Genomic DNA, 24,784 nt, shown 5'->3' with positions numbered 1-24,784 from the left:
CCGATTTGAAGGCTGCGTTCGATAAAATTGACCACATGATACTCCTGCGCAAATTATCTCGACTTGGAACTTCTAATCAGCTCGTCTCTTGGCTGGAGTCGTACCTCACGGAACGGGAATTGCGGGTGAAGATTGATAGCTGCGTATCACCACCGTTCACGAACAAATCTGGCGTTCCGCAAGGTAGCAACCTTGAGCCGTTGCTGTTCGTACTGTTTTTTAACGATGCTGCTTCAGCTCTGGGCGATGGATACAAGCTTGTTTACGCTGACCATATGAAATTGTATATGGTAGTACGAACAGAAGACGATTGTTTGTGCCTGCTGCATTCACTGAATCTGTTTGCTGACTAGTGCCGTAGAAGTAAACTGGTACTAAGCATCGAGAAATGTCAGGTGATTACTTTTCACCGTATTGTGAATCCAATATTATTCGATTACCGTATTGAGGGCAATACTCTTATCTGGGGATTCAGCTAGACTCAAGATTGACATTCGACTTGCACCGTTCATCGATCATAACGAAGGCAACACGTCAGTTAGGATTCATCTCCAAAGTGGCGAGAGATTTTTCGGATCCTCATTGCTGGAAATCGCTATACTGTGCTCTTGTTCGTCCAATTCTTAAAAATGTGTCCATTGTATGGAATCCGTATCAAGTAACGTGGAGTCTGAGGATTGAAAGAATTCAAAAACGATTCGTTCGATCTGCCTTGAGGAACCTGCCGTGGAGAGATCCTGCCAACTTACTACCATATCCAGATAGGTGTAGGCTACTTGGACTTGATACCCTGGAACATCGACGGAAAATCCAGCAATCGCTGCTTGTGGCCAAAGTGTTGACCGGTGAAATTGATAGCCCAGAACTGTTGTCGCTGATCAACTTTCGAGTACCGAACCGATCCCTCCGGAACATGACGTTGCTGCAGCCAATATTTCATAGGACCGCGTTCGGGTATAATGAGCCTATAACTACCTGTATTCGTGAGTTTACGGCTGTTGAAGATTTGTTAAATTTTGACGAACCAACTGAACGATTTGCAAATCGAATTAGGTCTGTAGTAACTTAGTATAGTTTTTTATTCATTAAGACGAAATATTGTCAGATGAATTATTTTAAATACAAATACAAATACAAATAAATCTGACCCCGACTTAACTTATTTTTATACTTTTTGGCAACGGTCGTCATGTGAGAACTAAACAAACCAACTTTGGCCTTGGGTATTTTTATGATTATTTATGTAACCTCCTTAGAACCGGCCCAAGATTGGTCTATTTTATATTTCTTTTAAACTGTGAAATTAAGTGTTGAAATTCGTCTTTTTTAAAAGCCAACCCGCTTTTAAACTTTAGGTATTTCAGTTGAAACACAACTTGGTAAATATACTTTCATAGCTGCCTATTTGTCTTTTCAATGCTTTGGACAGCAAGTTAATTTACTCCAAACTGACTTGCGAAAATTGACTCGAAAATTGAAGTCATTTTTTTGTCATTGGTGACTTTAATGCCAAACATCGGTTATGGAATAATTCTCAAAGTAATTCCAACGGCAGACTTTTATTTCATGAGTGCTCTTCAGGATATTTCTCAATTCAATACCCTGATAGCCCTACATGTTTTTCCTCTCTTCCATCTACGATTGACTTGGTCTTAACCGACTCTAGTCATCTTTGTAGCCAACTTATTATTCATGCTGATTTTGATTCTGATCATGTCCCTGTTACATTTCAAATATCCCATGAAGCGATTCTCAATCCTATCAGCTCCACTTTCAATTATTAACGAACCGACTGGAATTTATATGAAACGTATGTTGACTCTAATCTTGATGTTAACATTTCTTTAGAAACTAAACTTGATATTGAAGTAAAATATGAATCCGTGATTAAAGACGATGATCTCAAACTCTTGATCCGTCTTAGCAACGTGAGGAGAAGGCAATTTCAACGCACTGGCGATTCTGCTATAAAAATTATATGGCAGGATTTGCAGAAAGAAATCAAGAAACGTTTTGCACAATTAAGGAACAAAAATTTTGAAAATAAAATAAAATAAAATAAAAGCCATGGTCCAATTGAGCCTGGCTCTAAGCCCTTTTGGAAATTAACTAAAATCTTGAAAAAACCTCAGAAGCCAATACCGGCATTGAAAGAGGAAAACAAATTATTACTAACTAATTGCGAAAAAGCTCAAAAACTTGCTATGCAGTTTGAAAGTGCGCACAATTTTAATTAAGGACTTACTAGTCCAATTGAAAATCAAGTTACTCAGGACTTCGAAAATATTCTCAATCAAGAGAACGTTTTTTAAAAATACCTGTGAGACTGATTTGGAAGAAGTGAGAACTATTATTAAAAAAAATCAAAAATATGAAGGCTCCTGGCGATGATGGAATTTTTTACATCTTTATCAAGAAACTTCCAGAAAGTAGCTTATCATTTTTAGTTGATATATTTAACAAATGTTTTCAATTAGCATATTTTCCTGACAAATGGAAAAATGCTAAGGTTGTTCCAATTTAAAAACCAGACAAAAATCCTGCAGAAGCTTCTAGCTATCGTCCAATCAGTTTGCTTTCCTCCATCAGTAAACTTTTTGAAAAGGTCATTTTGGACAGAATGATGATCCACATCAACGAAAATTCAATTTTTGCCAATGAACAGTTCGGATTCCGCCATGGACATTCGACCACTCATCAGCTTTTACGTGTAACAATTTTGATCCGTTCCAACAAATCTGAAGACTATTCTACTGGTTTTGCTCTTCTAGACATAGAAAAAACATTCGACAGTGTTTGGCATGAAGGTTTGATCGTAAAATTAAAAAACTTCTAACACAGAACACCAAGATATAAGAAATGAATATAATGTTTGAAATGATACTAATAGAGAAATAAAAAAAATTGTTCTCATAACAGTTTTAAACTTGTTCTTGTATTTTTATTATACAACATTTACTTTGACCGTAGATTAGTGGTCATAGTCTAAATCTGCTTCTCTGATTTGATCATGTATGAATTTTATTCCGAAGACACACAAGACGAGACCATCGTTAATCGATTCCTCGTGAAATTTTGCACAGAAATATAATAGCGCCTTCTAAAAGTTGCGTTTTTGAGTTCACATTTGCTCACTGTGCATCGGTCGTTGGTTTCGAATTGCTAATGACACTTGTGCGAATTTCCGTTCCGGGCGGCATGGAGGATGGGAGTGAATGAGCTTTGCTGGGAATCAGTTGATGTTGTTATGAAAGTTGATATTAATGATATTATCGATATCGAAGCTAATGGAGGGTGATAGAGGGAGGCTGTCAATGGATTATTATGCTTGATGGCGAGGGCGATCGGTGCGTGAGTGGGTTGGTGCGTTATTTAATATAAATATTCTTGTAAACATACCACGCAACAACAACATAATACAATTAAAAACCCAAAAATAGCTCCGGCCGTACCGACTACCCATGTTAAACGGATGAATAAAATTACACCGAAAATATTCTGTATACACGGCAGAAAGACACCGATCAGCGTGCCTGTGATATTTCGGGTTTTCGGTAGTCAAGTTGTCATTCCGTCAGCCAGGATTGGTAATAGAAGAGTGGGGATGATGGAGTTTTATCGGTTGATTAAGTTGATCATATTACACCACAAGGAGGAATCCGTTTCCCGTCATGTCAGTTACCATTTACCGGAAAAATGTTGCAGTATCACCCATCAGGTTAGGAGTGCAGTTAGGGGAAAGAGAGAAAGAAACAAAAGGAAAAACCAGTGTGAGCTTTTGCACCAATGTAAAATTGTTTCGTTATATTCATCATTTATTGTTATTGCTTCCGATAAATGCTCGTGGCGAAATATATCGATTCAAAGCTAGCTTTGTGTACGTGACAGCCACTCCGACCAGTAGATTACAACAAAATTCCAACTCAATTATATTAAAATTTGTCACAAATGCCACCTTTTTTCAAATTTCATTTAAGTTACACAAAATATTTTTTGTTATTTTAACTATTCACAAGCAATAATTATTACTTCTTTTACTAGAAAAGAAAAACTTGCTAACTGAGTAAAAAATCTGTTACAATTCTTTTGTAATCCACAGATCGGAACGATAACCAATATAAAATGCAATATTCATTATTTCAATATTTGACTTTCATTCGAAATTTGCTACCAGGCATTTATCGGTAGCATATACATCTTTCACCGAATTATTATGAAAAAAATAAATCCATTATAGGGGCATGCTCTGTACTTTTCTGGGCAAAAACTGAATTGAGGATCAATCGAAAAGCTTACCCATTCGGGCCGAGGGCTGGGCTGGTTTTGCATCCGGATCCGTTGCAGCAGGTATCGTGTTGGAGTAGTTTGCCAGGGACGAAATGAGCGTGGTGATTTGAGGTCGTTCCTGGATTTCCTCCTGCAAAAGATATGAAAAGTTATTGTTTTAGTTTTAATTTTGAATGAGTATTGGAAACAATCATATTAAGAATTTAAAAAAAATGTGTTCAAACTAAATAAAATAGAATTGATTGTATTGAATTATTTGAATGTCATCACGTTTTCTTCTTATGTAGGGGAACTGGGGGTAACTTGCCCATAGGTGGCAATACGCGCCACCCTTGATTTGGACGAACGATGTGTTATAGAATGCTCTTCTTCACTCAAGATTTTAGAAAATGGATAAAAATGCTTCTTCTTATATTTTTATTTGTTTTCCGTAAAAATAGTACAAAACGTATAAAATTTGTTTTCGCTATTTGCATTGCAATTTAAATCTCCTTACAATATCATTTCTTAGGAGTTTGAAATAAGTCCCCCAGGAATATTGGAAAACGTTCTCTTGATAGAGAATGCTACCGAAATCCTGAGTAACTTGATTTTCAGTTGGACTAGTTGGTCCTAAATTGAAATTGTACGCACTTTCACATTGCTTAGCAAGTTTCTTTGTCATCGAGTAGATGATGAAATTGACTCAAATATGGCGATAGCACAAATTTTCCGTTCAGTGGGGAACGTACCTCTGGAACTTGCCTTCTGATACCTGATAGATTCTGAACAACTTTCATTTCAAATGCCACGTGCTCCAGGTGCACAGAATTACTTAATCAGTACCACCATCCTCATTTTTCTCCACCGTAAGGCCATAAATCACCTGTTAAGGAAGGCACTTGAAGTGACTCTGCTTTTTGTAGCCTCCTCCAAATTACACGGGACCAGAAACATGCTTGCCATATCTACACTGGCTGGTGACTATGAGAAGGCAAGCGAAAAGCATTTCTCTCACACTTGGCTGCTGTTCTGGGTAGCCGAAAATTCCTCGTGAAAGATGTGACCATAAATTCTCATAATTATCAGCCTGGCGACGGTTTGGGGAACGGAAAAAAAGGTCACACTGTCAGCTGTTTTCTAAATGAGGTGTATAATTTGGTTGATGTCTTATTTTTCTGGCATTTTGCGATGAAAAGCTCTTTCGTAAAATTTTCATATGTATTCATATGTTTCATACATTTTAGCTGGTTGACAAGGTAACTCATTTCAAACGCAGGTTGCATCAAACGTTTGCTTTTCGTTCCTTACTGTCTGAGTTTCCATTTCCCAATTGGGATTCAATCCAATTTCTGCTGATACATTTCCCTGAAGAAGTTTGCATATATTTTCCTAAATTGCTCAGGTCCAACCTAGGTGCCATCCGGTCATAAAGGTTAAACGCTCTTTCATAATCTGCGAGAAATTCTGTAACTATGCACCAACCTTACCGCATCAGCATGCATGGACGTAGCCAGGATTATGATCATGGGGGCAAGCGACCTCAAAAATTCGTTCCTGAACGCCGTGTTTTAAAATTTGAAACCAAATCGTCGGCTCTCTTCTGGCTACACCCATGTGTCAGGGCAGCACACCCGGTCCTGAGGATAAATGAGGCGCTCAGCTTTCAAGTGCACTTTTGCGCTACCGACCATTTTCGATCTTCGGCGGAAGTTGCCTTTCTATGGGTATACAGCAAAAGATGCTGCAGTGGTGAGTCAACAAAACTTCAATTCCCTCTTTCCGCATCCAACTATTGCAGCAAAAAAAAAAAGGTTCCAGCTTTCAAGTGCCATCCATACCGGAGAAAACGTGCACGAGGCGCACTCGCTGTCCGCTCGATGAAAGTGTACATGGGAACGAAATGATCCCACTTTCATCGTTTCCAAGTGGAACCACTAATAGCAGAAAGAGCTACCGGATGGGAATCCCTTTTTGCCACTTCCCACTTGCCTTTCCAGGGCGACGACGCAAATATGGTGGTAGTGGATATTTTTATTAATAATAATGAAAAGATGGCAAACGGCGAAACGGACGCCGACAAGTGACGACACGACGGCCAAGTGGACACTAAATTAATAATGGCCAGACCACTACCATCGCTGCGTCGTCGTACGCTGCGCCGGAAAAAGTATCTAGATGGCCAATCATTCCACGTGCGCACACTGCACGTAATCGTAAACGAAGTGGAAAAGGATCCACTTGTTCGGGAAGTTGTCGGTTTGATTGTGCTATCAGTGCGTGGACTTAAGAGAAGGTACTTGGGATATTAATGTTTGATAGTGTTTGTTTCCATGATTGGAAATTCCATTAGCGGCAGACCTAATCATTGATATACTCTATGATAGTGGTAGAATAAGAATATCTAGTTCCGAAACTGTTGATTTTAGAAAAAAAAATTGTAGTGAACCATTTGAACTACAAGAAAAAAAAAAACTGAAAACAAATTTTATTTTTTATCATGTAAAGTTCAAAAACTATTAGAATTTATACTACAAAACATCCCAATTTTAATATTTTTAAATTTTCATCCCAGCATATTTATAGAAAACAGATTGTTGGAACAAAATTTTTTGGTAGAGAATTTTCAATAAAAGTTTTTCTAAAAGCAACTGTTAGTTGGTAAATGGGTGGTCATGGCGTACCATTGGTACCTCTCGTACCTGAAGGAGTAAAATAGGAGCCCAGCAACTCCTAACTCCTCGCGGTACTTGCCGGGGTACGAGCAACCTTAGAGAAGATCGGGTAATCAATCCCAATGGGAAATTTGGTCGTATGCTGACAGGGAAGGAGGGGGCGAGGTTGGCTTCTGTAAACCTGGAGCGTCTGTACTCCATGTTAGGAGCGGCTCACAACAGTGTCTGTTCCCCATGTCAGAGGCGGCTGATCATTGTCTGTGTGGCAGAAAAGGACTCTAAGCTAAACTACGCACTATGGCCCTCCGAACATTTAAGGCGAAGCCAAACCTCAAATTTTCAAGAGCACGAATCCGGAGAACCGAACATCCATTTAAGCTGAAAACTTTATCGATTGGTCACCACCAGCTCGTGAACGGGTGTTCGGTTTTCCAGATTCGTGCTCTTGAAAATTTGAAGTTTGGCTTCGATACATCTTCACCTTAAAGGGAATGGTCTTCCGGAAATCTAGGGAATTGGTGCCAGGCCCTACAAGCCAACCGTAAAAATACACCAGCACAGAAACGTCAACGAGAGAATACGGACCAGAACAGTCGGCATAGACCACAGCGATGGAAATGGACTAGCGATTGGAAACTCGGTACGTGGAACTGCAAATGTCTCAACTTCATCGGAAGCACACGCATACTCTCCGATGAACTGAAGAACCACGGTTTCGACATCGTAGCGCTGCAGGATGTGTGCTGGACAGGAGCTATGGTGTGAACGTTTAGAGGTAATCATACCATCTACCAGAGCTGCGACAACACACGTGAGTTGGGAACAGCTTCTATAGTTATGGGTGATATGCTAAGGCGCGTGATCGAGTGGTAGCCGATCAACGAAAGAATGTGCAAGTTGAGACTCAAAGGCCGGTTCTTCAACTTCAGCATCATAAACATGCATAGCCCTCACTCTGGAAGCACTGATGATGACAAGGACGCATTTTACGCGCAGCTCGAACGCGAGTACGAGCGCTGCCCAAGCCACGACGACAATATCATCATAGGTGATTTGAACGCTCAGATTGACCAGGAGGAGGAGTTCAGACCGACTTTTGCAAAGTTCAGACGAACGAAAACGGCTTACGACTAATTGATTAGGTCGCCTCCGAGAATATGACCATTCGTAGCACCGCCTTCCATGCCGATACCTGGAGATCATAACAGCAGAAAAAATCACAAATCTACCACGTTTTGATTGATGGACGACACTTCTCCGACATCGACTCTAATTACTATCTGGTGATGGTTAAACTGCGCCCAAAACTCTGCGTCGTTAACAACGTACGTTACCGACGGCCGCCTCTGTATGATCTAGATAGCTTAAGCAACCGGATTTCGCAACTGCATTCGAACAGCATCTCGAGGCTGCATTACCGGAAGAGGGTGAGCTGGATAAAGCCCCTCTTGAGGACTACTTGAGAACAGTGAAACCAGCCATCAACAATGCAGCTGAGAGCAACGTCAGGTACGACGGGGTATGATTGGTTCGACGAGGAATGTAAGCAGATTCTAGAAGAGAAGAATGCAGTGCGGGTGGTCATGCTGCAGCAAGGGACCTGGCAGAACGTGGAACGTTATAGATGGGAACGGCAACAGCAGACCTGCCTCTTTCGGGAGAAAAAACGCCGCTTGAAGGAGACGGAGTGAGAGGAGATGGAACAGTTGTGCCAGTCTCAAGAAACACGTAAGTTCTATCAGAAGCTCAACGCATCCCACAATGGCTTCGTGCCGCGAGCCGAGATGTGCAGGGATAAGAATGGGAGCATTTTGACGGACGAGCGTGAAGTGATCGAAAGGTGGAAGCAGCACTTCGACGTACACCTGAATGGCGCTGAAAGCACAGGCAATGAAGGACGGGACAACGGAAGAAATGCCTTTGTCAGTACTGCGGAGGATGGAAACCAACCAGCCCCCACTTTAAAGGAGGGCATTCACCATCAATAAAGCTGAACTCATAAAAATGGGTCCGAAGAGCCCGGCCATATGTCTGCACCGGCTGATAGGCACAATCTGGGAAACAGGACAGCTACCAGAGGAGTGGAAGGAAGAGGTCATATGTCCCATCTACAAGAAGGGTGACAAGTTCGATTGTAAGAACTTTCGAGTGATCACCATTCTAATTGCGGCCTACAAAGTATTATGCCAAATCATCTTCCATTGTCTGTCACTTATAAAAAACGAGTTCGTGGGAAGTTATCAAGCCGGCTTCGTTGACGGCCGATCGACAACGGATCAGATCTTTAATGTACGGCAAATTCTCCAAAAATGTCGTGAATACCAGATCCCAACGCATCACCTTTTCATCGATTCATCGATTTCAAGGCGGCATACGATAGAATCGACCACGTAGAGCTATAGAAAATCATGGACGAGAACAGCTTTCCCGAGAAGCTCACGAGACGGATAAGAGCGACGATGGAAGGTGTGCAAAATTGTGTGAATGTTTCAGGCAAACACTCCAGTTCGTTTGGATCCCCCTGGGGACTACAACAAGGTGATGGACTTTCATGCCAGTTGTTCAATATTGCGCTAGAAGATGTTATGCGGAGAGCCGAGGTACGATTTTCACGAGATTAAGTCGATTTGTTTGTTTCGTGGATTATATGGACATTGCCGGCCCAACATTTGAAAAGGTGGCAGATCAGTACATCCACGTGGAACGCGGGGTAGCAATAGTAGTCTTGTTCTTTCTGGCGTTACGTCCCCACTGGGACAGAGCCTGCTTCTCAGATTTGTGTTCTTATGAGCACTTCCACAGTTATTAACTGAGAGCTTACTATGCCGATGACCATTGTTGCATGTGTATATCGTGTGGCAGGTACGAAAATACTCTATGCCCTGGGAAGTCGAGAAAATGTTCAACCCGAAAAGATCCTCGACCGGTGGGATTCAAACCCACGACCCTCAGCTTGGTCTTGCTGAATAGCTGCGCGTTTACCGCTACGGCTATCTGGGCCCCTAAGCAGTAGTAGCAATAGTAGTACTGGTAGTGAATGTGTCCAAGATAAAGCACATAGTAGCCGAGCGTAACAAGGCTCACCTAGGAAGCGGTGTTTCGATAGACGGGGATACGTTCGAGGTGGTCGAAGAGCTCATCTAGCTTGGCTCCTTGCTGACGGCTTATAAAAACGTTATCCGTGAAATACGGAGGCTTATCATCAGTGGAAGTCGGGTCTGCTATGGAAACGTGGAAGATGCACGAGGAGGACCTGTAAGCACTTGGAGTCTTTGAACGTTGGGTTCTTAGGAAGATCTTTGGCGGCGTGCAGGAAAATAGTGTGTGGCAGTGAAAGATGAACCACGAGCTCGCCCTACTGTTGCAAGAATACCGGACAGCAACCCAGCAAATATATTGTTCGCTACGGATTCGATTGGTACAAGAAGGCGTGGAGAGCAGTATGCTAGGCCTGATCAGCCCAAGTGCACAACGATTTGGTGAGCGTGGAGCAGAACCGGAGATGGAGAAATGCCGCTACGAATCGAGTATTGTGGGTTGAAATTGTCGATTCAATGTTATTTGTTTAGACGTTAATGAAATAAATGATTTTTAAAGGAAGGATGATAAAGGAATTAATTGGAGATTTTTCCAAGGTATCCTTCAATAATTTCACCAGAAATCCAGGAATATCTCGCTATATAAAAATACAATTCCCAAAAAAAAAAAAAAAAAATATCAGATACCCCTTAATATTCTTCACAGAAATTTACCAAGGATCACTACGTCGTATAGCAGTCGAAAATCCCACCAAAAATTCTGATAATTTAAGTGGAAACAGAGCAGACTTTTATTTTGTTCTTAAACCAAGGATGCCAAGGATCAAATCGCTAACACACCAAAACATACCAATGGATACCTCCAGGAAAGGTCTTCGTTTCATTTTCAAGTTCACATTAAATAAAATTACCACAGATACGCTGCAAGTATTTTTGGATTTCAATCTCTCATTACCATAATGACATTAAAAGTATTTTTTTATCAGTAATTGTGTTATTGGAATTAACAAAACAAGATATATTTTAGGAATATTTGAATTATAAAAAATCTAAAACAAATAATAAAAGCTAAGTAAGAGATTCCGCATATTTAATCATCGATCAAGAAAAACCGTTCCTTCTCCTTGGTCCTTCGGAGACCTTCTGAGAAGTCGCTACGGCCCTCTAAGGGTCTTCAAAACTCGGTTGAAAACTAACAAAAATGAAAGTCCAATCTTTCTTACCATGCTTACCATATAAATAGTGTTCTGTGAAATTTTCAGTTTTCTAGGTGGTGATTTTAAGGTAGCCCAAAAATAATGTAGGTTTATATGGGAATTTCATGCAGAAAGATCCCAATGGTAGATCTCCTAGTTAATTTTATTACAGATTTTGAAAATTTATCATCATTCCTATGAAGACAATATTTTTTTTCTAATTATAATGCGGTTCATGTAAATTTTCTAATATTTTGAACCAAACGTGTGTTGAATTGATTGAGATATACACATTTCAATATTATTTAACAAATATCTGTTAAATTTTGCTTTCTCATGTGTTTTTGATGACAAGCGATAAGAAATATGTAACAATTGAGACTAAAATTGCTGTTGCACAAGGGTAGTCCAAAACCTTTTTGAATTTTCATAGTGTTTAAGCATCAAATTTTCAAAACTTTTAAACTGTCACTTTGTTACCCACTAAGTACTGTAACTAATAGCAAATGCCTCGAATGACATATTTCTACCGTTTGTGTGGTACGAGGAACGATTTTCATCATTATTTTCATACAATCCAACGTGTAATTTGATTTTCACCTCCAGAAAACCAACCCAAAAAACAAACAATACCCAAATACTCGTCAAAATCTTCTATTTTATACCTATGGACAATAAACGGTGAAATAACAACAATTTAACTCAATGCTAAACGAAAAGTTATTTCGGTTAAATGTCGAAGTGTTGCAAGTTACCACGTTACAGTTCTAACATTGACGTTTGGCCTCCTTTAAATCACCACCGAAGAAGCTGAAAATTCCACAGGACGCTCTTTTTATGATAGGGATGGTAAGGGAGATATGGGAGGTTGAATTTTCAAACATTTTTAAATTTTGAACCACCTTAGCGTCCACGGACCACCGGTTTGGAAGCTCTGACCTAACTAGCTGATATGATGATCATTGGCAGCACTTTCATCAATTAGCGGAAGGCTAAACGCATGAATTACTCAAAAAATAGGATTTTGTGAGGGGACGGACCTGGTGTAGGGGTTAGAACACACGTCTCTTACGCCTCCCAACCCCGAGATAGTCACTTATGATGTAAGAGCTGTTGTCACGACTTCTTCCGGAAGGGAAGTAAAGCTGTTGGTCCCGAGATGAACTAGCCACGGGATATAAATCTCGCTAATAAAGATAGAACAGGATTTTGATAATTTAGGATATAAAAAATTCAAAAATCTTTGATTTAAAGCGAATAAGGTATTTAAGAAAAGCCTACAGAGTACTTTGTTTGTTACTTACCGAGTATAGATACAGGTTAGCACCGACTTTTCCATCTTTGGACACGAATGGCTGCTCATCGGTGGGTTCACCTGCAAATGAACAAAAAAAAAAAAGCGAACGAATCTGCGGTTAGATAGTGAACAAAGAGAAATCGAAAACTATGCTTGCATGGTTTCTATTTTCTAACATTAGCCTTGAAAGCCTTTCACATAGTCATAACCGGGAAAAAGTACGAAAGGAATCGGTGAAAACCAAAGCCGATAGAATCCCAGTTTCACGCTTCAGTTGACATGTATGGTTGTGCAGATGCTGTGTTGTATTGAAAGTATCGAAGAAAAATGTTGATGGGCTTTCACAGGAAAGCGTGCTTAAGTGTTTGGGCCTCGATGATGACGAGAACAGGAAGAGAGTACGGTCGATATCCAGAAAGGGGTTTTACTTGGTAGAGAGAACGTGCCTTGTTGAATACGTGCATTTCTGAATGGTATATGAATGATACCTACTAGAAGCTGCAACAACAGCTGACTGACTAGTCAGTAGAGCCGGGTGTAAATCAATATTTTTTCTGGATGCAGCAATTGAAACGGAATGATTTGGCTGAAGCATTGGTAGAACTATTCACCAGTAATATCTCGCTTTACATATTACAAGATAATGAATTCTGAGTAGTCAACATTTCAAGCGAAATATTTACCATAAAAAGTACGAACACTAGTAATACAATTGCAGTGTTGGAGATAAAAAAGTAAACGAATGTTTATTTTCATACAAAATGATCATGTTTGGAGTCCTGTAGTTTTGTTTGTAATAATCCAAATGATATGGAATTTTGGCGGGCAGAACAGTACGTTGGCGGCTTATACATAATGGGAATAAGCTCATTGGGTTTCTTTATATCATTTTGAACCACCATGCGTCTCCATCATTTTTGATATCACTGAAATGAACGTTGGTTAGAATGCTTGCATAGTGCTACCACGTTAAAACCAGTTGGCCAAAATTGTATATGAACGTTTTCCCATGTACACAGTTAAAAATATGTTGTAAATTTAAGTTTATTTTCATGCACATATTTGGAGCATCAAAATAAACTGAAATGTCAACGAAAAATCGCTTAGTTTTCAATCGAATGCACTTTAAATTTACACTATCATGTAACATTTAAGCATCTTTGGTTGAAAACTAAACGAAATGTTGTAAAAATAGATGAATTTGGTTTATTTTTCCTCTATGCCTCAGTTTACACTACATTGGAATTTAAATATTTTTATCTGTGTAAGTACATTATGCATCGGATTTAATCATCTTTTTGCGATAATCTTTTTTTGTTTCCATCATTTTCCTAATGAATTTGATGTAAATTCCTTACGTCTACTTTGAAGATATGGGCGATTGCTAGATTATAGTAGAAAGAACAAAAGTGTGTTTGAAAACTAGGCTGACGAAATTAGGCCTACACTGCATAGGCGGTTTTCATATATGGTATACCAGCGTATTGAAATATTGAAAATTACTATTGATTGTGGGAACAGCTCAATAATTTTGCAGCCAATGATATGAACCTAATATGACTAATCTGGCACTGCTATTTCATTCCAATTGAAATCACTTATTTACCTAATACCCAGTTTATTTGGTTCATTTTGTTTAGAGCAAGCATGATCAATCTGCACTGAATGATGAAAACTGAAATATATGCCTTTCGATATTAATTTTCATCGGTACCAATGAAAGAGAGCTCCAGTTTCAATAACTGGGCACGATGAAAGCACGGTTCGGTTTGTGCATTTCAAATGAAAAATTCATCATTGATTGATTTTGTGCATTTTTGTATTCATACCAAACGAAAAGATAAACTAATTGATCGAGTTTATGTTGCCCTGGAGAGAGAGGCGGCGAAATGAGGTTATGAATGTTGTATGCTTTCATAATAAATAATTGACCTGTGAAATTGCTGAACAAAAAAAAAAAGAAATAAAAAAGCGAACACTACAATGATCAAGAGTTGGAGAACGGCAGCTAAAGAAACGAGCATTCAAAGAAGGGAAGCACTCTGTGTTTCATCAAACTTTCATTATTGAAAATTTAAATTGCGCTATAAAAATTAAAATTTACAGTAAAAATGTAAGAAAATACCTTCTAAATATAAAAAATAAGCTTCAATCAACCAAAATGCTTTCAATGGAACTAAGCTCTTAAAAATAAAAAAAAATCGTCAATGGAAACCAATAAAATCTTTATAATCGATAGACATTCATATGATTTTAATAGCTGTTTTCACCTTGAAAAATGTCCAATTCTGTACTACATATTTTCTTTTTTTTTGGAAAATATTAAGTTTGTTATGCTAATTTTCCATTTTGTATTCCTGTTTGCGTTTTCAATTTACATGAAAAAAAAATTGGTTATAATTATATTTTGAAATTTTTAATCGATAATTTATGGTGATGGTTGTCCATATCCAACGGTATGATAATATTTTTCCCCATTGGAGAACATTCGCAAGCTTGGTATGTGGAATGGTTGCCGTTCGATTGGATGCGTTGTCACGGTCGGATGCTTTTGCGTCGGATTAATCTGCGAACCGAAAACAACACGCACGCACGAACCCAAGGTGTTGGTACAAAGCTGGGAAAAACCACCAGCTTTGCGGAGTAACAACTGTTGTACAGCATAATGGGAAGCGACGACGACAGGCGACAGGCAACAGGGAGACAGGGATGTCATTATCATTTAAGGGTGACACGGAGCGGTTTTTGTTTTCGATGTTTGCGCAAATGGTTGAATGAACTTTGTAAAAATGAAAAATGATTGGAAATGGCCGCCTTTACTGTGGTGTTGCCGTGGTTGTTTGTTAAAGCTTGGTTGGCATTTATAATTAGATTGTTGTGTGTTTATAAGTCAGGCGTGCATTAATTGCGATTGAAATTTGAATATTAAAATGTGGTGTACAAGTAATCTCGGGGGATTTGGATGCTTTATGAAGGATTTGGTTGGGGTTTTCTAATGCTTTTAATTTCAATTATCAGCGAATTTTTAGGCGATTTTTTTCTCATATTATGGTTGGCATATAACAATTTTCACATTCGTATATCGTGTGGCAGGTACAATGATAATCTAAGCCCAGGGAAGTTAAGGAAATTTCCATTACGAAATGATCCTTGACGGTCCGGAAATCGAACCCAGACACCTTCAGCATGGCTTTGCTTTAAAGCCATAGACTCTTACCACTCTGCTAATTTAGGACCCAATATTAGGCAGAAAAATGTTAGATTTAAGTGTGAGATACGTCGTTTTGAAAAATTATGCTTGATTTATTATACATGACAGAGGCTCTTATTCATACAAATTCCTGATAAAAATGAGAACAATTGAGTTTGATTCAATTCCCATCTTCCTTATGAGGGGAATCAAGAATGGACCTATATCTACAGCTTCATTGAGACAAACACTCTGTGCATAACGGATATTACATTCCTTGAAACCAAAGAAGGCGATAACCTTTTACAACCCCATAGCAAACGTAATGGAAATTTTACGTTTCTTAACTTTTCAATTTTACAACCACCAATTGTACGATTTGTTGAACCTATCAAATTTTATTATTCTTCGGCGTTTTCTGCTGGAGTAAACGCCATCGAATCGAATGGCTCGTTTGGATTCCATTTTTTATTACGTTGACTGCAATCTGCCTACGAGCCTTATTCCTCCGAAGCCTTATTTGATTTCGTCCGTATCCACCGATCGACTCTAACCGAATAAAACACATATTAACCTAACGATTACATCATTAATCATCGCGTCGTTTTTGAATTTTTGGTGCCCTACTTTTGCTGTCGTCGTCCACGTTAACCCTTTCACGCCGACTTTAGAAGGGGTAACCTTTGTATTTTTTTTTGAAATCAGAATGTTTATTTTTCTGGCTAATACGTAGGGCCACAATTTGCATTAGTTTCTTAAGGCTTTTGAAACATTTTTGTGTTTTAAAGGTTTTTTTGAATGCCTGAGAAATCTCTCTCTCTCTTTTTGGCATTACGTCCTCACTAGGATGGAGCCTGCTTCTCAGCTAAGTGTTCTTATGAGCACTTCCAAAGTTATTAACTGAGAGCTTTCTTCGCCAAAGTTGCCAATTTCGCATTCGTATATCGTTTGGCAGGTACGACTATACTCTATGCCCAGGGAAGTCAAGAAAAGGACCGGGAATCGAATCCTTTCACCTTCAGAATGACTTTACTTTAAAGCCGCGGATTCTAACTACTCGGCTTATGAAGACCCCAATGCCTGAAACATGTTTAATCGATTTTAGACAGCGAAAAATTTCATTAAAATCGAGAATATACATTTGGGTATAAGAGGGTTAAAATTGCTGCATTACATATGTTTCCAATCAGTGGAACTCTTCATCAAGCGGAATCGGGTAACTGCAAATCGGCGAAAGCTCAATTTCACCCCAACCATCCAACGAGAAGACAACGTTCCTTCCTGTATGATGGTGATATGTTTCCTCCTCGGGAACGCAAATAATTCATAAAACGCTTAACCACCTCGTTCGGTCGTTTCGCCTCCTTATTTGCTGGTTGACTTCTGCCGGAGATTGGCCCATCCCTATCGTGGTGTCAGCGAGATCGGGGTAACACACAAAGCGAAATGCTCGCCGTAAATACGTATAAATAATCTTGTCGTCGTCGTCGTGGAAATGCGATACCGCTTCTCGGTGGAAACATTTCGCGGGGGATTTCATACTTGTACAGCAATCGTAATACATTTCGGTTGAAATTTGTTTGGGTAAGGGATTGGAGACTAATTTCGCCGACTTCGACCTTTGGTTTTATTTCTCATTCGGATGGTGAGATGTTAAGGGTGTAAGTATGTATCGCAGATATTAGGGTTTCATACTAGGAGATATCATTTTTTATGTGTTTTATCAGGAAAGGAAGAAGATTCTTTGCGTTGCAGTAGAGGCTTTTGACGCAAACAAGGATTTTGATTTGGAGAAATGCATCTGCAGAAAGATTATTGAATCGATTGCTATCAAAGGTTTACATTTCCTTTAAATATCTCCCATTTGATTATTCTTTTTCTTATTCTTGCCATTACGTCCTCACTGGAATAGAGCCTGCTTCTCAGCTTATTGTTCTTATGAGCACTTCCACAGATATTAACTGAGAGCTTTCTTTGCCAAAGTTGCCATTTTTGCATTCGTATGGCAGGAACGGTGATACTCTATGCCCAGGGAGGTCAAGGAAATTTCCACTACGAAAAGATCTTGGACCGACCGGAAATCGTACCCAGACACCTTCAGCATGGCTTTGCTTTGCAGCCGCGGAATCTAATCATTCGGCTAAGTAAGGCTGCGCATATTTCATGGCATGCTTATTAACACGCAGACTTGATTGCGTGAATATTAGAAGGATTAATCCTGATATTAGCGTGTAGGGTAAGTGTTCCCTTAGATGTGGGTGTTCCTATAGTTGCGGTAGTGCCGTTTTCACTGATTTCATTACATCAGCCACAAAACCGACACTGCCAATCGACGTATTGCTTTAAAACTGATGAAATATCACTAAAATTGCTAAAACTTTTTTTACTTGTACCAATAGTTGCGGTAAAGTGTTTCTATAGTGGAGGATCCCATATGAAAACAACGGATACCGCAACTATAGGAACACAAATTAAAAATATACCGCAACTAAAGGAACAGTGTACCAATAGTGGAGGTATTATTTATCACCGACATGCCGTGGATTACTGCGATAAAATCATTTTTCTCATTAAGTCAATGACCGTTACTTCCCGTTACAACATTAACGAGTACATTAATTGCGTTTCTTGACTTTAAGCGGTTACATGAAGTTCAATCGTGCTTAGCACCTCCACTATTGGTACATTTACCCTAGGTGGTATGAATAAAAATCGTTTAACTTTACTACATGTAACATCTATTCAAAAACCAGTGACAGTTAGACGATCAATAAGTAAACCACACATTGGTTGCTACGACCATCAGTTATGAAACCACAGACGTATTTGTTCGTACCGTGTGGATTGACCGTCGGACAGTGGAAGAGGTGTTCGTGCCTTTCAAGAGGGAGAGAGCAAGGATCGGGCTCACGATCATCACCACAAAAACGAAGTACATGATAGCTGGTGGTTAACGTGGGTCTGGACGTGTTAGTGGTAGCGAAATGGTGCTAGATAATGATAAGTTTGAAGGGGTGGAAGAATTTGTGTATCTTGGGACACTAGTGACATGCAATAATGATGTTACCCGCGAGGTGAAAAGACGTATTGCAGCTGCGAGTCCCGTAGCCTGCAAACGAAAACAAAACTCGCGTTATACAAGACACTGATCCTTCCGGTTGTCCTATATGGCCATGAATCATGAACATTGAAGGAAGTCAACCGAAGAGCTTTCGGGGTGTTTGAACGTAAAGTTCTGCGAACAATACTCGGCGGTTAACTAGAAAACGACATATGGCGGCGTCGCATGAATCACGAGTTGTACCAAGTGTATAAAGAGGTGGATATTGTCAAGCGCATAAAACACGGCACGGACGAGGCCGCCGACTTCGTGGAAGACCGCGTATATGATGGCTTTTTGCAGTTGAGGAGGACTTAAGGGCACTTAACGTTCAGGGCGGCTGGAAGCGATTGGCCCAAGACCGAGCCCAGTGAAGAAGACTCATACATTCGGCGCAGATTCATCGTAGCGAATTGTAGCCCATCAAGTAAGTAGTAAATTCGTCTGGGGACATGTCATAGATCATCATGAAGAGTATAGTTACCATTAGGTGTCCCTTTGGTTTAATACACGCTTTATTCCTCAAAACTTTCAAAATATTCATAGTATGTGTGCAAAAATAGAAAGCAGGAACTTCAAGTTGGCATGAAACTTGCTGAGTGATTTGCGTAGAATGGAGGTTTTTAGGGTGAAAGTGGACTAAAATTTGGTTATAACGTTTTATCGATAAGAGATAAAAGGTTTTCGTGTTCAGCAAAAATGTGTATTTTATCGTTCCAAACAACTTTGTGGAAGATGCAAAAATATGGGAATCATTCAATTAGAAAGTTATGTACAAAAAACAACCGCGAATAAATATGAATTTTGCGTCTTCGGAAGAAATGTTTGTAATTACATACTCTACAACTTTGCCGAAGACTTGAAATCTCTAACTTAATTATTTGAAAAAAAAAACATTTTTTTTTTATCTCACTTTTAGGTGGATTGATCATCCAACTCACGATATGAAAAGAAACTTTTTTCAATATCAAGAAACGTTATCGAAGATACCAAACATTTAGAACACATAGTTTTGAAGTTATTCTTATTTGATCGTGAAATTGATGAAATAAATCACTGTGCTGCGTAGCCGCAAATCCATTAACATTATATCACGTAAACGATATTATTAAGGTGAATATGAATCGAAGCCATACCTCAAATTTTCAAGAGCACAAATCAGGAGAATCAAACATCCGTTTAAGCTGAAAACTTAATCGATTGGTCACTAACTGGCGGTGATCAATCGATTATGTGTTCAGCACAACCGAGTGTTCGGTTCTCCAGATTTGTGGTCTTGAAAATTGTAATTTTGGCTTCGATTCATCTTCACCTTAACGTTAACAAAATTAACTTATATGGAGATTTCAGTGTACTGTATTGGGACGCTTTGCCAAATCATTTTTACTCGACAACCTTTTCGCTTTCCAATCTTTTGTTACTTGGTACATGCTACAGAAAAATCCTAAATGAAGAGAAATGGTCTATTGGCAAATACACATTGACTATCATGCGTGAATCCTATCTTACCCAAATCTATAAAGGATTCCTTTTGGACCCTCGGTTGGATAACCCTTTCCCAGAATCAAGTCTCAGGACAATTATCTATACAAAGCCTCGCAAACTCGACCGGTAGCTGACGCATGGAAAATAAAGCATAATAAATAATTTGAAAAATCGACCCATTCTAGAGAGCATGTAAGGCATCGGAATAAGAGCTACCATCGGGAAGGCGAATCAAAGCTTCGAGAAAATTCTTTAGGCAATCGAACCTGTACCAGTTAAAAGCTTCGTTCGGTTATTTTAGATTGTTGCTGTGTACCGTCTTGTCTCAAAGTCCGAACATGACTCATATTCCGAACACTCAATTTTTTATTTCTCTGCAGGATTAACCTATTGTGTATGATTCAAGTTCCTTACATTTATTAGTTTTGGAAAAATCAATTCTTACCTTTGAAATCGACACTGTTTGCAACATGAGTCATGTTCGGAATTTGAGACAAAACGGTACATCCGATGGGGTACCGAATCAAATGAAATTTTGCCCCTTTGTTCTTTGGTTCCGGACTATCATCGCATAGTGAACAAGCAAGTCCTGCATTAGGTTTGAAACTGCTCCGGTGGGGGGGTGGTTAGAGACCCGGTGATTCTAGTGGAATGGGTAACGAGATTCTTATGCTCTTCGATGTTTGCAAGGCCACTAGACCGATTCGTTATTGCTCTCTTTATTAGCTTAGGAGGTACTTTCGGGATGCGAATGGTAGTTTTCTAACGTCGTGTAGTTGAGCTTTTGTTTTCTGTTCTAGAGTATCAAAGTCAATTATCATTGAATAAGAGCCATAAAGAGTTCAATTCTAAGATGATGGAATTGGTAAGTTTGTTCGTATAGGGTATTGGAAACTTAAGGATTTTTATGAGTTTTCATTAGCCTAGTGGTAAAGTCCACGGCTTCAAAGCAATGTATTGATCGTTTTCCTTTTTAGAAAGAATATAAAACCTTCAAAGCTAATCGAATTAAACAAGATAGACTGCAGACATTCTGATCCAACGCCCATCAGAGCAACGTAAATCTGAATTAAAATGACACACCTTTGAACCGGTTAGGGAGACACCTTCAATAGACATCATGACGTGACTGCGCGAACGTGCATGTTATCATAATGAATTCCTAATGTTCTCAGAATGTCCGCTTCGGGACGTATAAGACGAACACGCAAAAAATAACGCAAATCTCAGTGAAAATTCCATCAGAATCGTCCAGATTCTGATTCCAACCAAGTTGTCAAAACCACGCACATGCCATTCTTTCGGCTCGTCTCTCACTTTTTCAGACCCACAGACCGTACCTCGAAACCGGCCGACCAGCCACGTCGCGATGACTAGGCTGCCTTCTTTTGACAGCGCAATCTGAAATATTAACTCGGTGACTTTTCGTGAGCGAATCAACTCAAAAGTCGCAGACGGAATGCCACGTGGCTGGAAAATTCATGGGATGATCTGGGCGGACCCGTCGCACCGAGGAGTAACAAGAGTAAATTCGTAGTCATAATTTCAAATTTGGGTCTTCCTTAGCCGAGTGGTATTAGAGTCCGCGGCTACACAGCCATGCTGAAGGTGTCTGGGTTCGATTCCCGGTCGGTCCAGGATCTTTTCGTAATGGAAATTTCCTTGACTTCCCTGGGCATAGAGTATAATCGTACCTGCCACACGATATACGAATGCGAAAATGACAACTTAGGCAAAGAAAGCTCTCAGTAAATAACTGTGGAAGTGCTCTTAGAACACTAAGCTGTTCGAGTGAGGACGTAATGCCAAGAAGAAGAAGATGGCTTCAAAAGTTTATTTTTGCCAAAATTAGGACATAGGGAGATCATTGAGGGCAGAAAATAATGTTGACCATGATTTACCCTAATTACTCCTGTGTGCGTCGCCGTTGGCTGACGTGGAACTTGATATACCGGATGTGTGTTTGTGTTAGCGTGTAAAAAACGTTCGCATTTTCATTGGCGCGAGACTTTCGTCTTTCGGTCATTTGGAAGAAACGGATCGTGCTCCGCATTAATGAATGGAAAATTACGTTGGACGATAATCGCCCCGTCCGAATGCTGATTGCGCTGCGGGACCACTACTAGACCAGCGAGCCAATTTACTGGAGTCGTGTTTGAAGTTTCAATTACCAACCGTATTCTTGCTCGGTGTTCATTTTTCATAAGTCTATTCGGTGCTTCGCATGAAGAGTAGAACGCAGGGCCGCAGCTTTGAATGCACAAAACGAATAAAAAAAATGTACAAAAGGAGCTTAATCATCTGCAGACCTTGAAACAACAGCAGCAGATATAGCGCTGTCTTTTTCCGCTATTCGCTGATCTCTTGAAGCCAGAATAGTAGACTGCTGCACACTGCTGTTAATAAAAGCTCAATTTATGCGAAGGGATTCCATTTCTTTCTTGGAGCATCAGGGTTGAACAGCTACCGGGAAAATGGAATTAAATATTCAAAACACGTTTGGTGGGCTACGTTTTGCACTTTAAACTGGCGTTTAGAGACGTGTGGGTAGTCATAATCCCAAGTGGCGTTTTGTAGAAAAGTTGACGTGTAGCATTTTGTGAGAATTAACTTCAAAAACGAGAGACTTCAGAATGAATGATTAAAGGATTAAAAAACTTATTTTGTAGTCACCAGTTATTCATACAATTGAGATTTACAGGTATATCCGTAGTTGTGAACGCGCAGTTATTGAGCATGGTTGGTTCGGAATCGGTTGACTAAGGATGTTTTTAAGTTAAAAGTTTTCTCGATTTCCTACGGCCTGTTATACGATATAAAATGCAAAACAGGTCAATCGGTTAAGGAAGCTCTTATTTTCTTACTGTGGAAGTAATTACAGAACACAGAGCTGAGAAGCTGGCTTTGTCCCAGTAAGGACGTAAAGCCATGAAGAACTCAAAAGCTCACATAGCCACATATTTGAAAAGTTCTGATAGCAATTTTAGAAATTACCTTAGATGATCAACATGTATCTTGAGGATACCGGAGCAAGTTGAAACGGGTGGTACATAATGAAATGCAAAGTTTTGAACTTGATGTCGATAAATGTGAGGAGATTATTCTTCCCTAAAAAAATGTTTCATTTGTTAACATTTCGTTACTGTCGTTATATTCTTTATCTTTATAAAATTTTACTGAGCTATCTTACTATTTTATCTGACCTCAGACTTGTGACTTATACTAAGTAACCCTCAATAGGCGTGAATGACATTTTTGCGCTCTTTTGCTCATATCCATTGACCTAATTAATCAATTCTCAACATTTCAACAGTTTTTTTGCAGGGGATTAGTTGCACCTTCAAATGCATCTTCAAAGATTTGGATACCGGTGCGAAACATCGAATGACACTGTTTCAGCAAATTCAAACTTTTTGAGGTGAAATTTTGACATTCTGGAAATATGGGGGCTAATATGAGTTTTGTTCAGTAGCCCCGGTACTTGATTCCGGAATTTTATTCCATTTTTTTTTAACAAAATATGAATTGACATATACATGAAGACTTCGTAAAGGTAAAACTCTCGCAAGCTAAATTTGAGTATTTTGGATGGATTGGATCACTGTGCTATATAGTTTTACTAATCAAGTTCCAATGTATTTTTTTTTAAATTTTTGATTCCTTTGAGAATCCTGAAAGGAAGGATGGAATCCCAGGTGTTTTCTGATCAATTCTCTCAAGGATCTCTCAAAACCCTCACAGAATTCTCATCAGCCTCCTCTTATGATTCTCAGTGGATTCATCGCAGGATTCATATAAGATGCTTCGCAGGATTCTCATCAGATCATGATTCTAACCAATATTCTCGCAGGATACTCATAAGAATCATCGCAGGATCATCTTCCATCTTCATGAAAAAGACAAGCAGTTCATCTTCAAACGGTTTCAAAACAAAAACGCGAAATAAATCGATAAAAATTTGCTATTAATATGGTTTTTGCTTTGTTTTGATCATCCTTTTCTATTCCGACTGCCTGCTGTTACGAACAATGCGTTCGGTAGTTTATTTTACAATACGTTCGGTAATAATTCACGAGCATATTGTATTTTTTTGACAGCTGCGAGTCGATTGCAATTACAGATTGTTCGGTAATCCTTAACTTTACCGAAAGCATTACCGAGCGCTCAGAGGTTTATATTTCGGTAAAAAAATTACCGGAGTCGGTGATATTTTCTAAGTGTGTATATCGTGTGGCAGGTACGAAGATACTCTATGCCCTGGGAATAGAGAAAATTTCCTTTACAAAAACATCCTTGACCAGCGGGATTCGAATCCACGACCCTCAGCATGGTCATGCTAAATAGCTGCGCGTTTACCGCTACAGCTATCTGGGTCCCCAATCAGCGAGATTGAGGTTATTGATATTTTTTAATTGAAAACTACTAAGATGTTAACGGTAACGGTGCAAAAATGATAAATTTAAATAGTTGAAATACCAACTGATAACTATGCTTTCGTTCATAATCAAAAATACTTTCAGAAACAATTTATTGAAAT

At 39.3% G+C, this 24,784-nt stretch overlaps 1 protein-coding gene across 14 annotated transcripts in view; it reads right to left on the bottom strand.

Moving 5' to 3' along the window:
* Positions 1–24,784, bottom strand: part of LOC5575390 (solute carrier family 12 member 4) — a 791,918-nt gene that overhangs the window by 224,361 nt on the left and 542,773 nt on the right. For all 14 annotated transcript variants that reach the window (XM_021849571.1, XM_021849567.1, XM_021849570.1 and 11 more), the window contains 3 exons: positions 12,480–12,550; positions 4,297–4,417; positions 3,400–3,533 (listed from right to left, as the gene is read on the bottom strand). In XM_021849571.1, the coding sequence (XP_021705263.1) occupies positions 3,400–3,533; positions 4,297–4,417; positions 12,480–12,550 (326 nt within the window). The remainder of the gene's footprint in view (positions 1–3,399; positions 3,534–4,296; positions 4,418–12,479; positions 12,551–24,784) is intronic.

The sequence above is a fragment of the Aedes aegypti genome, chromosome 3 (genome assembly GCF_002204515.2).
Source record: "Aedes aegypti strain LVP_AGWG chromosome 3, AaegL5.0 Primary Assembly, whole genome shotgun sequence".
In the NCBI taxonomy this organism is placed as follows: Eukaryota; Metazoa; Arthropoda; class Insecta; order Diptera; family Culicidae; genus Aedes; species Aedes aegypti.
Note: the sequence above shows the minus strand (reverse complement) of the source record. Positions and strands in the feature narration are given on the sequence as shown.